The 15,700-nt window shown below is 46.3% G+C and overlaps 1 protein-coding gene and 1 long non-coding RNA gene across 5 annotated transcripts in view; both read left to right on the plus strand.

Moving 5' to 3' along the window:
* The window catches only part of ZNF609 (zinc finger protein 609), a 112,886-nt gene extending 98,655 nt beyond the window's left edge, over nt 1–14,231 (plus strand). For 2 of the 4 annotated variants that reach the window (XM_083712443.1, XM_083712444.1), the window contains exons 4-10: nt 3,923–4,010; nt 4,879–7,249; nt 9,096–9,462; nt 11,048–11,223; nt 11,648–11,729; nt 12,018–12,096; nt 12,688–14,231. In XM_083712443.1, coding sequence (XP_083568569.1) covers nt 3,923–4,010; nt 4,879–7,249; nt 9,096–9,462; nt 11,048–11,223; nt 11,648–11,729; nt 12,018–12,091 — 3,158 coding nt within the window. In that variant the 3' untranslated portion in view covers nt 12,092–12,096; nt 12,688–14,231. Of the gene's footprint in view, nt 1–3,922; nt 4,011–4,878; nt 7,250–9,095; nt 9,463–11,047; nt 11,224–11,524; nt 11,730–12,017; nt 12,097–12,687 lie in introns of all 4 variants that reach the window. The other 2 variants (XM_083712441.1, XM_083712442.1) reach the window with 1 other exon arrangement.
* Nucleotides 1–15,700, plus strand: part of LOC310831800 — a 389,087-nt gene that overhangs the window by 235,391 nt on the left and 137,996 nt on the right. The gene's annotated exons all lie outside the window — the stretch shown is intronic.

Here is a 15,700-nt window from a genome sequence, read left to right on the forward strand (position 1 = left end):
ATAGCTATAACTAGATACTTTACAATCCAAAATAATCCTGCAGGTTTACAGTCTAATAGATAGCGAGACATAAGGAAAAGGGACAAGGATGAGGCAATTGACTTGAAAGAAACAAAGGAAATGTGGTGGATGCAAATAAATGAATGGAAAATAGGTAACCTTAAAAATGTTGGCAAAATGGCACCTGGGAGGTGAATGTGTGTCATTTATCCCCAGTGATGTCATGAGCATTCAGGTTCTGTGATGCTTGTGTAATCACATTCCACGCAGTAGTCATTTTCTCCATATGTGTGCCAGGGAAAAATGCATTATGCTTGCAACAGAAATGTTTCCTTGGGGAAACCTTTCTGGATACCCCTACAACATCTGAGTTACAGCTGCATATCTATTACATACAAAAACAATAGTCTCAAAAGACTCTTGGTCTGAAAACAATCTATGTCTCTTAATAGTTGCCATCCCTCTGCATCTGAACTTGCCACCAGTAAAAGGGCTGCAGTTTGGAGTCTCTGACCAAGGAGTCTTGCCTCAGCAGCTGGATTTGTGATTTTTAGATGAGCTGCTGCTGCATCTCTTTGGCCCTATAAAAGTGGGGATTATTATCCTGATTTGCTTTTAGAAAGCACTAGGGATGAGCTTAGGAATAGCATAAAAAAGCAGGGTTACTGCTAGAACATGGTAGGTTTGTAATGCTTTGATAAGGTCTCTCCTTCTCCAGTCTTACAGCAATTCCAAATGCCTTAATCATAGTTGGCTCCGGATTGCTAGTGCTGGCTGAACACAGCCCTTCCACTTCTCTCTTTCCCCCTCCCTCCCCAACTAGGGTGGTTCTTCAGAGGCAAAGGCTGCATCGCAAATCATCTTGCATTTCACAAAATAATTCTGAATGTATTTGCTGGGAGGGATTTTTTGTGTGTGATTGATTGAGGTAGGTTAAATCTAGGACACGGTGTGTCGGGCAGGAGTTACAATTAGTCTTGTGCTTTGTTTGGTTGCCAGAGCAGCAGGCAAAGGGAGGGGGCAGCTCAACCACCGCTGAGGTCTCTGCTTTACAGAGCTCTTCATCTTTCTCCTGTGATCATGGCAGCAGGCAGACTGCCAGAACGTCCTTCCTAATCTGACCTGCCAGCTCTGAGATGGAAGCAGCTGCTGGCGTCTTGCCACGCAATTAACTTGTAAGGCTCTGCAGGAAAGCAGTGTGTGAAGCCTGAGCATAAAGCTTTACAAAGCAGCCTTGCATTGAAGGGCCGGAGCCTGCTGGATGATGGTGACACCTGCAGGAAGATAGATTCTGGAACTTCAGGAAGGATGTTGGGTGGAATGGGAAGTGGTGTGGGCGACAGAGGAGCCAAGATGCTGAGAGCTTTCTGAGGAGCCAGGGAGCCTTCTCCAACAATTAAAAAAAGTAAAAAAAATCAAAATCAAGGCTGTCTGCACTTCCTAACATTCTGAGTTTCACAGTCCCACAGTCAAAAGAGCTCTCACCAAGACAGCCAGCCTGCCAATGAACACATTGCAGACCCCCAGTCCCATTGGTTTCCGGACCCTTGATCATGTAGGTCACCCTCCTCTGCACCCATTTCAGCTTATCAATATTCTTCTTAAACTGTGGTTCCCAGAACTAGACACAATATTCCAGGTGTGGTCTGACCAAGGCAGAATAGAACGGTACTATTAGTTCCTGTGACCTGGACACTATACGTCTGTTGATGCAGCCTACAATAGTATTAGCTTTTTTGGTGCTGTGTCACACTGTTGACACATTAAACTTGCTAAGACCCCTAGATCCTTTTCACATACACTGCTGGCAAGCCATATGTCCCCCATCTTATATTGGCACAGCTGGTTCTTCCTGTCTAAGTGTAGAACCTTACATTTGTCCTTATTGAAACAATAATGTTCAGTTGGGCCCAGTTCTCCAATATTTTAAGGCCATATTGAATCCTGAATCTGTCTTCTGTGGCATTAACTACCCCTCCCAGTTTGGTGTGATCTGAAAATTTGATGAGCATCCCCTCAATTTCTTTCTCCAAGTCATTTACAAAGTTGTTGAACAACAACGAGCCCAGGACAGAACCCTCTGGCACCCCAGTTTTTGTTTTCCAGGATGACAAGGAACCATTAGTGAGCACTCTTTGGGTTCTGGCAGTGCACATGGCAGATGTTGGTAGGGACCTGGAAGAACAGACTCAGATGCTTCTGTGGTGAAACCCAGAAACTGTAGGTCATTAACAAGTGCTTGCTTCTGTTTGAGAGAGAATTTTTTGACCCCAATTTGAAAATGAAGATTACAAAGGTCGCTATATTTTTCACAGCTGGTTATTTCAAATATTTGCTCCTTCTGAGACTTCATTATTGACCTAAAAACGAAGTCTGCAGACAAAGAGTACCCTGAGTGAGCGCTACAAATTTTGAAACTGGACAGCTGAGCACAGCTGGCCTAGGAGTGCTTATGAGTCTATTCTATACAATCAATAATCCTTTATTGAGATCCCCACTCCTGTTTTAATATTTTCTTGACACGGGATTAGAGAGACTACAGTGGTGCCCCGCAAGACGAACACCTCGCAAGACGGAAAACCCGCTAGACAAAAGGGTTTTCCGTTTTGGAGGCGCTTCGCAAAACGAATTTCCCTGTGGGCTTGCTTAGCAAGACGAAAATGTCTTGCGAGTTCCTGCGGGTTTCCCCCCCCTTTCCCCCCCCTTTTCTAAGCAGCTAAGCCGCTTATCAGCTGATCTGCTAAGCTGATAAGCCGCTAATCCGCTAAGCTGTCAATGGGCTTGCTTCGCAAGACGAAAAAACCGCTATACGAAGAGCCTCACGGAATGGATTAATTTCGTCTTGCAAGGCACCACTGTAGTTCCTCAGTAGGGCATGTGTTGTCTAGTACAGAGTCTTTACCCCCCAGGTTCTGCTCCTAAAGAGAGAGGCTCAAAATGAATGCAGGGTGGTGCAAGTTTCAGCCCTCAGAAGTTGTTTGCCCTTGGATGGGGTTTGAGCAATGGTGGAGAATCTCCAGCATATGGACCTGACATCTTAAAGCATTAGCTGTGGGACAGTTACAGTCACAGCTGACAGGAATACTCCTGATTGTTTATTTACAGTGGGGATTGCATTTGACACTGTTCAGATTTGACACCAAGGATAAGCTCCATGGTTTTCCATGGAGAAATCCATCTAACATCATGAAGTCAGGTGTGTAGTCTCACCTAGCTGTTGGATGTGGCCCTCAGAGGGTTGGCCATGTATTTATCGAGTCTGCAAAATAAAAGTGGTGCCCCACTTGTGGACTTGATTCTTCTGTAAATGCATGATCCATCATATGTTTTGGGGAATACAAAGATGAGGTTAGTGGATGTGTTTATAAGCTCTTCAGCTGTTCAGTAATAGAGCTACTTTGGGCACCAGCTTTTGGCCAGTTTGACTGGCAGAGAAAAAAACGTGTTGGAAAGGTAAAGGTACCTCCTGTATTGGACCTATACATGTGCCCAGAGGCAGGGGTTGGCCGTAGCTGTGAATTCCACCCCACAAGAGCACCTGTGTTTCCTAATAATACTGCTTTCTGCAGAACTGAAGATACGACCAGTGCATTAAATAAACATAGTGCTGTTTATGTGTGCTGTTTATAGTAGCAATATTATCAGAATCCTGACCTTGAGGACTATTCTGAACCGTCTACAGCCACGCAACCAGTAAGGTGGGGGTTCTTCAGTTGTATTGATGGCCAAATAACTAAATGAATACAAAGCCCCAAGCAAGTGCTACCTGAGTTCTGCTGCAGGCTTTGGTAACTGTCTCCACCCACACTTGTTCTGACCTGTTCAGCAGGATGTTTCTGCATTGTGCTAAGTTGTAGGCTGAGGATGGGGCAAGATTTGCAAGAGAACTGAGTGTTCACAATCCTCCCTTTTGCTCCTGCAGGTATGCTGGTGGTGAATGTCACCTGGAGGAATAAGACTTATGTGGGGACGCTACTGGATTGCACGCAGCATGATTGGGCACCACCCAGGTAAAGCATAAGGCAAAAAGGCTCTTCCTGTAGTGTGCTTGGTGACGTTTTCCTCTCACTCATTAGGGGATTCTGCTAGAGGATGGATACTTTGATTTTGAGCAATGCTGAGAAACTGTCATACTGTAAGGAGAAGGGATTGTATAGGCACATGTAGCAGGCAGGAATAAGAACTAAAAAGGATATACCAAGAGCTCTGGCCAAAAGTTTCAATACAAGGAATAATTCCTACTCGAGAGTTGAAAAGAAAAACGTGTATATTCTGCTAAGAATAACAGTTTTAAACTAATAGTAGATTTAAACACAACGTATAAGTACGGCAATTTTAAAATAATAGTAAATTTAAACACAACGTTTAAGTGCAAAGATAATGTAGTTTCTAATATGCAGTAATATAAAGGTACATAAAATACCAGTACACAACAATTGTTTTATACAAGTCTCAAGTATGGTTCCTAGGGACAATCATCTATTAATTTGGCTTGAGTTCACATCTTGTTTTAGAAGTTGTGGAACAGTCCTTCCATTTTTAAATGCTTGAAATAGATACGTTAAAAGCTAGAAGTCTCAGGATTCTAACATGGTTCTGCAGGTGTCTGAAAAGAACCCTAAGGGCCATACAGTCTGCCTCCTCCTGATTTAGAAAACAGTGTATGTATGCCTCCTGCTTGTCTACTCCTAGGAAACCCAGCCAAGGATGTGTGTATATAGTAGCCTTGCAGATAAGAGCAGGAGAATTGTGCCAGAGACTCTGGTGCTCTCTCAACCACTTTGGGGTAGCTTTTGAGGCAAGAGCCAATTGCAGAGGGTGGGCATGGCTTGAAGTCTAACCTTGAAAGTTCCTAAGCCATGTTCTATTATCTCCTAGGTTCTGTGATTCTCCCACCAGTGACCTGGAGATGCGAAATGGTCGAGGGAGAGGCAAGCGCATGAGACCCAACAGTAACCCTCCCATGAATGAGAGCACAGCAGCCTCTGATAGCAAAGGGACAAGTAACAGCAGCAAGACTCGGGCAGGGGCCAACAGCAAGGGACGCAGAGGCAGCCAAAACTCCTCAGAGCACCGCCTCCCACCCAGCGGCACAACTGAGGATGTCAAGGCCAGCCCTTCGTCAGTGACCAAGCGGAAGAGCAAGCCCCTTTCTGACATGGAAGTGAATTCAAGTTCTGAGGACTCCAAGGGGAGCAAGCGTGTTCGCACAAACTCTATGGGTTCAGCTGCTACACCAATGGCTGCGGCAGCGGCAGCTGCTGCAGCAGTTGCCACAACAACCGTCAAGGTAGAACCCACCATTCTCGATAGGAACTGCCCCTCCCCCATTCTCATTGATTGTCCCCACCCCAACTGTAGCAAAAAGTATAAGCACATCAATGGACTCAAGTATCACCAGGCTCATGCACACACAGATGATGACAGCAAACCTGAAGCTGATGGGGATAGTGAGTATGGGGAGGAATCATCTCTTCCAGCTGACCTGGGCAGCTGTAACGGTGCTTCTGGTAGCCAGAAAGGATCAGTCTCCCCGGCTCGATCAACTACCCCCAAAGTACGGCTGATGGAACCGCACAGTCCCTCACCATCAAGCAAGTTTAACTCCAAGGCTGCTTGCAAAAAGAAGCTTGGTGGTGAAGGAGACCCTGACTCTGGTGCTCTGTCCAATGATGGCTCTGAGGATGGCCCTCTGGTAGCTGATGAGACAAGCAATGATGGCTTTGACTCAGTGGAGAAGAGGAGCAGTGACAAGGAAAAAGCTAAAAAGCCTGTCAGTGTCAAGCCTGAGAAGATATCATCAAAGAGCATCAAGTCTGCTCGACCCATAGCCCCAGCCATCCCACCACAAATCTACACCTTCCAAACAGCTACATTCACTGCTACCAGCCCTGGCTCCTCCACTGGCCTCACCACCACAGTGGTTCAAGCCATGCCCAACAGTCCCCAGCTGAAACCTATTCAACCCAAGCCAACTGTAATGGGAGAGCCTTTCACGGTCAGTCCAGCACTTACTCCTGCCAAGGACAAGAAGAAGAAGGATAAGAAGAAGAAAGAGTCCAAGGAAATAGAGAGCCCCTTGACTCCTGGGAAAGTGTGTCGAGCTGAGGAAGGCAAGAGCCCCTTCCGGGGAGAGCCCAGTGACCTTGGGACAAAAGGGGAGAGTCTCTTGAATGGCTCATCTGACCCCCACCAGAGCCGCCTTGCCAGCATCAAGGCTGAGGCAGATAAGATCTACAGCTTCACTGATAATGCCCCAAGCCCATCCATTGGGGGTGCCAGCCGACTTGATAGTGCAGCACCCACACAACCCATGACTCCACTTCATGTTGTTACTCAGAATGGTGCTGAAGCTAGCTCTGTGAAAACAAATAGCCCAGCCTATTCTGACATCTCAGATGCAGGGGAGGATGGTGAAGGCAAGTTGGAGAGCATGAAGGCAAAGGACCCTGAGCAGCTTGCCAAGGAAGGGGCCAAAAAAGCCCTCTTTCCCTCGCAACCTCAAAACAAGGACTCTCCCTATTATCAAGGATTTGAGGCTTATTACTCTCCAGGTTATGCACAGTCAAGTCCTGGTTCCATTAATCCCAACAGCCAAGCCACCATAGACAGTCAGGCCCTGAAACTGAAGAAAGACGAGGAACCACCTAGTCCAGAGGTAAAAGTGAAGAACGAGGTTTGTGAGGAGAAGAAGGCAGACCTGGGTCCTTCCAGCCAGCAGCCGTCTGTCATCCAGCAGAGGTCCAATATGTACATGCAGTCTCTTTACTATAACCAGTATGCCTACGTGCCTCCTTATGGCTATAGTGAACAAGGCTACCATGCCCATCTGCTCAGCACTAACCCCACCTACCGTCAGCAGTACGAAGACCAGCAAAAGCAGCGCCAGAGTCTGGAGCAGCAGCAGCGTGGGATTGACAAGAAAGTAGAGCTGGGGCTAAAAGAGAGAGAGGTGGCACTCAAGGAGGAATGGAAGCAGAAGCCGTCTCTACCTCCCACACTGACCAAAGCACCCAGCCTGACTGACCTGGTCAAATCTGGACTGAGCAAGACCAAGGAGCAGGGGAGTGATGTAGCCAAGTCAGTCATAATTCCCAAGCTGGAGAATTCCTCAAAGCTCCAAGGCCAAACTGTAGAAGGCCTCAAGGGGAAGTTAAGTGAAAGCCATCTGGGGAAAGAGACAGAGTCAAAGGCAGGTTTGGACTGTGGGCGGCAGGCTGAGGTGGACCCAGTACTCTGGTACTCACAGGTAAGCAGGTGTGTGTGTGTGTGTGTGTGTTTGAGTGGCTGAGATGAGAAGAGCAGCCGCCAAGACAGTGAGCACTCTCTGAACTCGGTCCTAGAATGTAGCTGCCTATTGCCAGGGGAAAGAAAGGAGGAGTGTGTTGGTTCTCATTGATGCTTGCTCAGTTTCCTAACTTTTGGATCTTTGCATATATGAATGTAAGCTGCAAAACTATATGGACAGATGGAGCAGGCACACATACCATTTGATGGTGGTTGATTCCTATTTTTTCTCATCAGCATGTGGCCCTGAGCTTTAAGACAGTCAGTTTAACCATGAATTAACATCAGTGGTGTTTTAGCCATTTTTAAGTGACTGTGGTGATTCCTGCTGATGGGCTAGTGTGTCTCTATCTTACAGATTATTATACTGTTTCTTTTTAAAACATGAGGGCTTTTGGAAATGCAGAGGAGAGAACTGGTTGGTCTCAAATAATCTTTTGGGGAGATGCAGTCTAGCTGTTCTCTAGATCAGTGCAGTAATACTGAAGAGCACAGGGCTTCAGACTGGTTCTCAGAGACAGTTTGCTACTTGGTTGAGTCAGACATAGCTTCCAGTGGGTATTGTCTTGGACCAGTGGCCGAACACTGGAACCAGAGTTATCCCACTTTGCTAATTAGCAATATAGTGGCACAAACTGGATTAGGGGACAGAAGCAGACTACTGGAAAGTTGAGTTCAGTATTGGGGGGATTTTGACATGTGGGGTGAACATTGCTGGGTTCTGTTCAGATTTTGTTGAGGCTCAGAAATGTGTTACATGGCGTGAAAGAGGTTTCACAAATATCTCTAGCTGAATGACCTATATGTTAGTCTCTCTTGCCTCCCCTCCCCTTCCTCTCAATCAGTAGGGATCTTGAGTAATGATCACATTTTGATACATGATATGGGTGGAGTAAGTGGCAGCTGCATCTGTGTTGCTTAACATTGTGAACCGTTCACACTGTCATGCAAGAGGCTGCAGAGAGAAATATTCTGTGGGGAAGGAAGAGAGGGCTAAACCAGCCAAATGAGATTGTTCGTGTGTTTCTCATACTTTTATTTCTGTTACCTCTTGTTACTTTGCGGTTGTCCATCCCCTTACTCATACCTAGGCCAGGGGCAGAGTGATTGTGACTGAAAGTGATGAAGTTGGAATTTCATTGCCAGCACTGAATGAATTGACATGTTGCTCTTGGACAAGTGTACTTGTCTGGGTTTGGGGGCCTACAGCCTAGACAGTGGTGAGGGCTATGAGGTGTGAAGCTTTCCTCTTTCTTTGGTCAGAGCCAGTGCTTTTTTCTGGGGGGACGCAGGGAGACGCATACCCCTAAACATTTTGTGAATCTAAGTTTGGCCTCATTGAGGGGCAGAATTTCAATATGAGAGTAAACATTTCCCCTAAACATTTTTTTAAAGAAAGCAAGCAAGCACTGGTAAGAGCTTCAAAATCTATGTTTTAATAAGATTGCTGGGATAACTTGATGCCCAGTTTCCTTTTTAAAAAAACCCATCTCTGCCGACATAATTCCCACACTTTGGGAGTGGTAACAAATTCAGTAAGATGACAAGGATTTGGGTGATGGCAGGAAAGCACAAAAGAGGCTACTGTAGGACAACAGTAACAAATAGTTAAGAGGAAATATGTGGAGGACAGAAATCTTGCTCATTGTTCTTTCACTGGTGAGACTTTGGTGGATGCTACCTGTGGTCCCCCCCTTTTAATTGCAACCAAAAAGGCCCTTAATTTTAAGTCAAATCTGAGATTTCCAGGACTTCAGAAATGCCTTTGATTCTAGACACCTGACACCCTTGACTGTATGTTGCTACAGGAAGCTGAGCCTCGCATGTGGACTTATGTTTACCCTGCTAAATACTCTGACATCAAGACGGAGGATGAGCGGTGGAAGGAAGAAAGGGATCGAAAGTTAAAGGAGGAGAGGAGCCGCAGCAAAGAGCCCATTGCTAAGGAAGATGGGAAGGAGAGCACAAGCTCCGACTGCAAAGTGCCCTCCAGTGAGGAATCGCGCTTAGTGGCGAAGGAAGCCAGACCCAGCACCCATGTCCCAGTGTCTTCACCCCTCAGCCAGCACCAGTCCTACATCCCTTACATGCACGGCTACTCCTACAGCCAGTCATACGATCCCAACCATCCCAGTTACCGCGGCATGCCCACTGTTATGATGCAGAACTACCCAGGTATGGGGGCTTGAGGTGGACCCTGAGAACAGCAGAACTGTATAAATCATAATGGGGTGGGATCTTCCATGGGGAAGGGGCCATCGTTTTCATCCTTGGAGATGTTTGATAGCTGGAAATTGGAGTGAATATGTCTGGTATAGTGTGGTGACTATCCAACAACAAGAAGATGCAGAAGTGGTACGTTTGGGTTAGACCAGGGTGGGTAAGTTGTGGCCCTCCCGATGTTGCTAGGCTACAAGTCCCAGAATCTCTGACCATTGACTCTGCTGGCTAGGGCTAATGGGAGGTGGGAGGGCCACAGGTTCCCCATACCTGGATCACAGACCAACAAAGCACGTTTTAAGATCAACAATGCAATCGCACTGTATAGCTATTAAAATATTTTGCAAGTTAGCTTGCAAAATGTGGGTTAACTTCCAGAATAGTGTGTGTAACCTGTATGGCCTTCCAGAAGAGATCCTCTATAATAAATGTAAAAACATCAAGAATGTGTAAGCTTGAGAGAGAGAGAGAGAGAGAGAGAGAGAGAGAGCGCACGCACGCAACATAAAATAAGATTTGAAATTCAGATGCAAACAGAGCTTATTTAAAATGTTTTCCTTAAATAAAAATCCATCTGATCTAATGTTTCCGTCTAGCTCAACACAAAACAGGTGTCAGGTATTGTAGCAAGCCTGGATAATGAAGTTAAAAGTACCCCATTGAAATGTCTACGTCACAAAGACTGCATTTATTATCAGCTTCCCCAGTAAAATGAAATAAATATACTGGAACCAAAATGAAGAATGCATACTGAAATAGAAACCTCCCAGATACACAAGCTGATGATAAACAGTGTTAATATTTGAACAGTGAGAAAGTATCTAAACATGGAGTCAGACCATCTAGCTCTGTACTGTCTGCTGGGAGTGGATCTCCTGAAAGTCAGGCAGAGGGTTTGGGGAGTTGTATTATTAGAGGTGCTGGGGAATTGCACCTGGGACTTGCTGCAGACAAGGAATGTGCTTTGCCACTGAACTACAGTCCCTCTTGTTTTTAAAAAGAGAGGGGAGTAGGCAGACTTGTGTATATTTTGTGAATTTTTCCTGATGTTACTGTTTCATCTTTTGTAAAGTGCTTTGAGGATTTTTTTCAGCCAAGTGGTATATAAATTTTATGAATCAAAAATAAAATAATATTTGTACAATTTTGCTGATGTCCAAGCAAGTAATGCTGGTTAATTGGAATAGGCAAGATAGTGTGCAATGCATCATCCACTCCTCCAGGTACGAAAAGTTCTACCAAGGGCTCCTTTAGGCTTCTGAATTTGCTATGGATGGAGCAATGGCTGCTTTAAACTTGTTACTGCAACCCAAAATAACTAGGAACATTTTTGGGGGCAGGATTGAGATGCCAAATTCTCTTGGATCTGTGTGCAGTATGCATAATCCGCTTCTAAACTTCTCTCTGACAGAATCCCTGGTTCAGGTCTTTCAACTTCTCGCCTCTTCCGGTTAGGGGATTATTTAAGGGCAGTTGGTCTCTTTAATAGCTTGCTCTTCTGCCGTGTGTGGGAAAGTCCTAACCAGCATCTCCTCCACAGGCTCATACCTGCCCTCCAGCTACTCATTCTCCCCATACGGCAGCAAATCCTCTGGGAGTGAAGAGAGCGAGAAGTCCCGCGCCAGCCCCAGCATTGGCTGTAAATCCAGTTCTGAATCCAAGGCCCTAGACATCTTGCAACAGCACGCCAGCCACTACAAGAGCAAGTCCCCAACGGTAAGTGGTGTGCTGGAATGGGAAATATATATTCAGTGCTGTCTTTGGCACAGAACTATCCAGGTGTAAATGCCGTACTTTCCAGGCTGATTCTGGAACCGGGAACTAAAGCATGTGGGCTGTTGCCAGGGATTCCCTAGCTTTTTATTTCCTGGAGTGTGAGTGAGTGGGTGAGTGAGTGAGTAACAAACATGGCTTGCAAGGAAGCCACAGAAGAGCTGGCCTCATTTAGGTACTTGGCTGGCCTGTTCTTGCAGATTCATGTCGGGGCTTCAGCATGTCTGTCTGGTTACTTTTACAGATAGGCGACAAGGCCTCTCAGGAGCGCTGTGGGGTGGGAGGAAGCAGTGCAGGCTGCAGCGGTGTAGGGGGCGCCAGTGGTGCTGAGAGAAGCGTTGACCGGCCTCGCTCCTCTCCTTCACAGCGTCTGATGTCCACACATCACCATCACCATCACCTGGGCTATTCATTGTTGCCGGCCCAGTACAACCTGCCCTATGCAACAGGTGAGAGCATATGGGGCATTGGCATTGGGGTGGGTGGGTGGGAAGGGGAATCCAGAAGCACTGTTGGTGGGAGTTGGGGGCTGTGGTGGTGGCAGAGGCAGAGGCAGGTGCCCTAGCAACTGTTAGTCACACCTTCCTGGGTGCCCTGCTGCTGCCGCCTTACCCAGCCCTTGAAGCTCTTTGGAGGCACTGTGCAACATCTCCACTGTAAACCTGAGTCAGCCCTGTGCTGGAAGCTGCTTTAGTACCCCTCACACCATTGTGCATTATGCTTCTGCTTCTCTGCAGGTCTCTCATCTACAGCCATTGTTGCCAGTCAGCAAGGCTCTGCTCCTTCCCTATATCCCCCGCCCCGGAGGTGAAAAAGGTAAGGATGCCCCTGTTATGTCATTGGCTTGGGGAAGAGTATGAAGAGAGGCAATATCACAGGCTGCTTACATTACAGCCTGCAGGCAGAGTGGGTCTCTTTCTGGAATCTAAAGTAGGCGGCTAGATGGCATGTTACAATTAGTAACCAACAAGTAAAAGGGATTGGCAATTTACAGTGGCACCAAAGTGCCATACAGAAGCTTCTTGTGTAACCTGCAGCCAAGATAAAGCTAAGTGAAATATGCCACAATAAGCACTGGGTCTCATGCAGCAGCTCTGTTAATTACTTTCATTCCTGCACGGTATGTATGTGTGTGTGTACCTACCTACCTACCTACCTCCCTCCTGTTGGTCCTAACCCAATATTTCAAATTTCCCAGCTGTGTCGTGGCTACAGTAACTGTGTGTGATCTGTAGTGTTTTGCTTCTTCTCTGCAAGAAGCCTTCTGAGTCAAGTGCTTCTCCAACTGAGGATAAAAAGATTACTGAAAAAACTCCTAGTTTCTGGTTGCTGTCACTCCAGCACCATCATGTGGTTGAAACTGAAATTGCTCGAGCAGAGTTACATTTCTCCTTTTTCCCCCAACAGGACGCATGATCGGATAACCTAGGCTATACTCAGTCATGTGACTGGCTCACATGAGGAAGCGCTGGAAATTGCATTAGACATCAGTTGAATGGTGTTGATTGTTCTGCTTGACGGTCCTGCCATAATGTGAGGCAGACTCTGCCCCCTCCCCTACCAAACACAAGCTGAGCCCTGTACGTGTGAGTTGTGGAGCTGGGACTTGCAGAAATATTTATTCACCTGACTTGGGGTTGACTGGCCAATTTCTAGAACTCCTCTGGAGCAGGGACTTTGTGGTGGTGGGCCAAGCAGTGTGGCATCACGGGACATTTGGAATGCTGGGGAGGGAGGACACATTAGCCTTGGGTTCCATCCAAGGCTCTTTTTGCTCCTGTGCTGCAGCCCAGATGGCTACTTGGGTGCTGACAGAAGGTGAGACCATCCAGATTGGTGTATTTATACTTGTGATAAGTGGTCATCTGGCACAAGCACATATATGGGCACCTGCAAAGAAGACCACAGGAAAGAGACGATTCTGTTGAGTCAAGATGTCCTGGGAAATGTGGGGGCGGGGGGGGGGAGGCAGCAGGGGCTGCAATGAGCACAAGCCAGCTATGTGCTCCTTTGGCAGGAGCGATACTGAAACTGTAGCACTTTGCCTCCAGGATTGCTGCACCCTGAAAAGCCCTCCCTTCCATTCACTGTTTTTCAAACACCTCTCCCTGCTGGCAGGTCATGTGTGTTGCAGTGGCAAATCTTCTTTTGCTCTGCAGCACAAAAAATACACCCAGTTTGCATAAAATAGGGCCTTTTGGCAGGCTGGCCCTGCTTTCATTGGGATGGGTCTCTACTGCTGCCTAGCAGTCACCTGCTTCACTCTGCTGGAAGGTTACTAGCTGCCTGTCCTTCCTGTCTTCCCCAGCCCCTGCTTTAAAACAAAACACATATTTTGTGTTCATAACAAAAGAATGTGCTGATGGGGCTGGTTGAATTTCAGACATGCAGTTCTTCATTCTCCATACCTTGCAAGACCTTCCCTTCCCTGCAGGGAGTGAAGGGATGGATGTCTTGGCCTGCGATATTTGGATATGGAAGCTCTTGGTCATGCTGAGATGGAGAACCAAGCCTAGCAACTGGCTGCCCACCTTTTGAAAACCTGCAGTGGGTGCGAGCTGTACTGGCCCAAGGCCATCAAAGAGTGACCTCTTGTTAAATGTCCCATGCCCTGTTCTGGTGCTAGAGGAAGCCTTCCCCTGTATCACAAGACGATTGTCTGGATTTCTTTCCCTTGGTCTGTTGCTTAGTGTTCCTTGCTGAAGCTTCTGCCTGGAGCACTGCCCACATTTATGGGAATTTCCTGCCCATTTCTTGCAGGGTGGTCAGCTTGAATAGCAACTGGGAAGGTCTGTTGTGCCCTACCTAGCTGATTTGTGTAAATCAGGTGCTGTGTGTCCCAACAATGCAAGCCTCCCCAGCTCAGTCTTTCTGTTCCTGTCTGTATGTTGTGTGAGGCCACCCTCTGCCTCTTGGACTTTGTACATACTGTAAAAAGGAATTGTTTGAAATCCGTTGTTTTTTCTTTCTTTCCCAGCCTGGGAGTACTTATAGTTCCATTCATGTAGAAGTAGCTGCTTTGAGCTTGGGGAGAGGTTGATCCTTCATGGCAAAGCCTTATTTGCCTGCTGCCTTACAAAAGAAAGCTCATGGTGACCTTTGACTCCAGGAAGGAAGTGTGCTGTGAGTACCATGTGCCATTCCAGACCATGCCACTCAAGCACATTCCGAGAGCTCTGCCTACAGAAGCTCCTCAGTGGTGACTGGCTTTGGTATCCAAACAGGAAGTGCAATGGGAAAACCTTAACGTGGGCATGGGAGATACACAGTCTGCTTTGAGGAGTGTTTTTCTCAGAGGTTACTATCTTATCAGCATGTTGTCCTTTTACTGCCATGTGTCAGCTGTGTAATGACCTGAAGCTGAGATAAGGCTCCAGTGCTTTTAAGCTTTGTTCAGCATACACAGGAGGATACAAAAATTGTTCTCAGAATGCGAACTTCCAGGCTGGTTTTCAGCTATGAAAAGGGGACATATGATGTCCAGCTGGTCTGAATGGATTGGTGCCCTCTTCATTCCTTTTAGTCCAGAGTGTAGCAGGAGGAAGGTTTCTACAGAAGCACCAACTTGTAATCATTTCTATGCTGCATTCCTCATGGTTTTAGGAAGTCATTTCCTCTGTTCAGGTTCCCTTTTGCCTTTCACTTTAATTAGTACATTTCTGACCCTGGAAAAATGTCTGCCTCAGCATCAAAGTCTTTTTTTCATTGGAACTGGTATGCTAAGTTTTCATTTAGAACTTGCAGCCTATGCTCTATTAAAAAGTGTACGTTATTTGCTAACATTTGGGTTTTTTATGCACACTTAAACCCACACCACCAGTGCTATGGGCCTCTGTACATGCAAGGTACTGAGATCAAATAGAAGAGATAATTACAGACAAAAGGTGGATCCTTTTGATCTCTACTTCTCTCAACGCTGAGGAGTCTCATTGCCTTTTAATTTTTTACTGTCCTGGCCCTATTAAACTGGAGCCAGATGCAGCATTGACTCTAGACTGAGCCTAGATAGCTTAATCTAGATGGGTAAGCACTGTGTACTTTGTGCTAGAATGACTGCATCCATGCTTATTTTTATAGAATTATTCTATGACAGATGGAGATTTAAGGAGCAATGCAGGGTACTGACTACTGGATACCTTTTCAGTCACTTTTTTGATTGCACTAAATTGCCCACACATTACCTACAGTAAGGGATAAAACCATTTTATATATAAAAAATGCAATCATTTCAAGCTCTGTTCTTTTCAGAGTACATGCAGCCCTAATGAGGGTTCTGTACTTAGCACACAGTGCTCAGGGCTAAGGTGACACTATGCTACTTTTAAAAAGATTCTTAATCAGGTCTTCAGCGATCAAAATGAGGCGGAATGGTGCTAAAACTAATCAGATAGTGCTTTATCAAGATGAAAAATTGTGTTCT

Source organism: Podarcis gaigeae (genome assembly GCF_964106915.1).
Source record: "Podarcis gaigeae genome assembly, chromosome: 14".
Lineage (NCBI taxonomy): Eukaryota > Metazoa > Chordata > Lepidosauria > Squamata > Lacertidae > Podarcis > Podarcis gaigeae.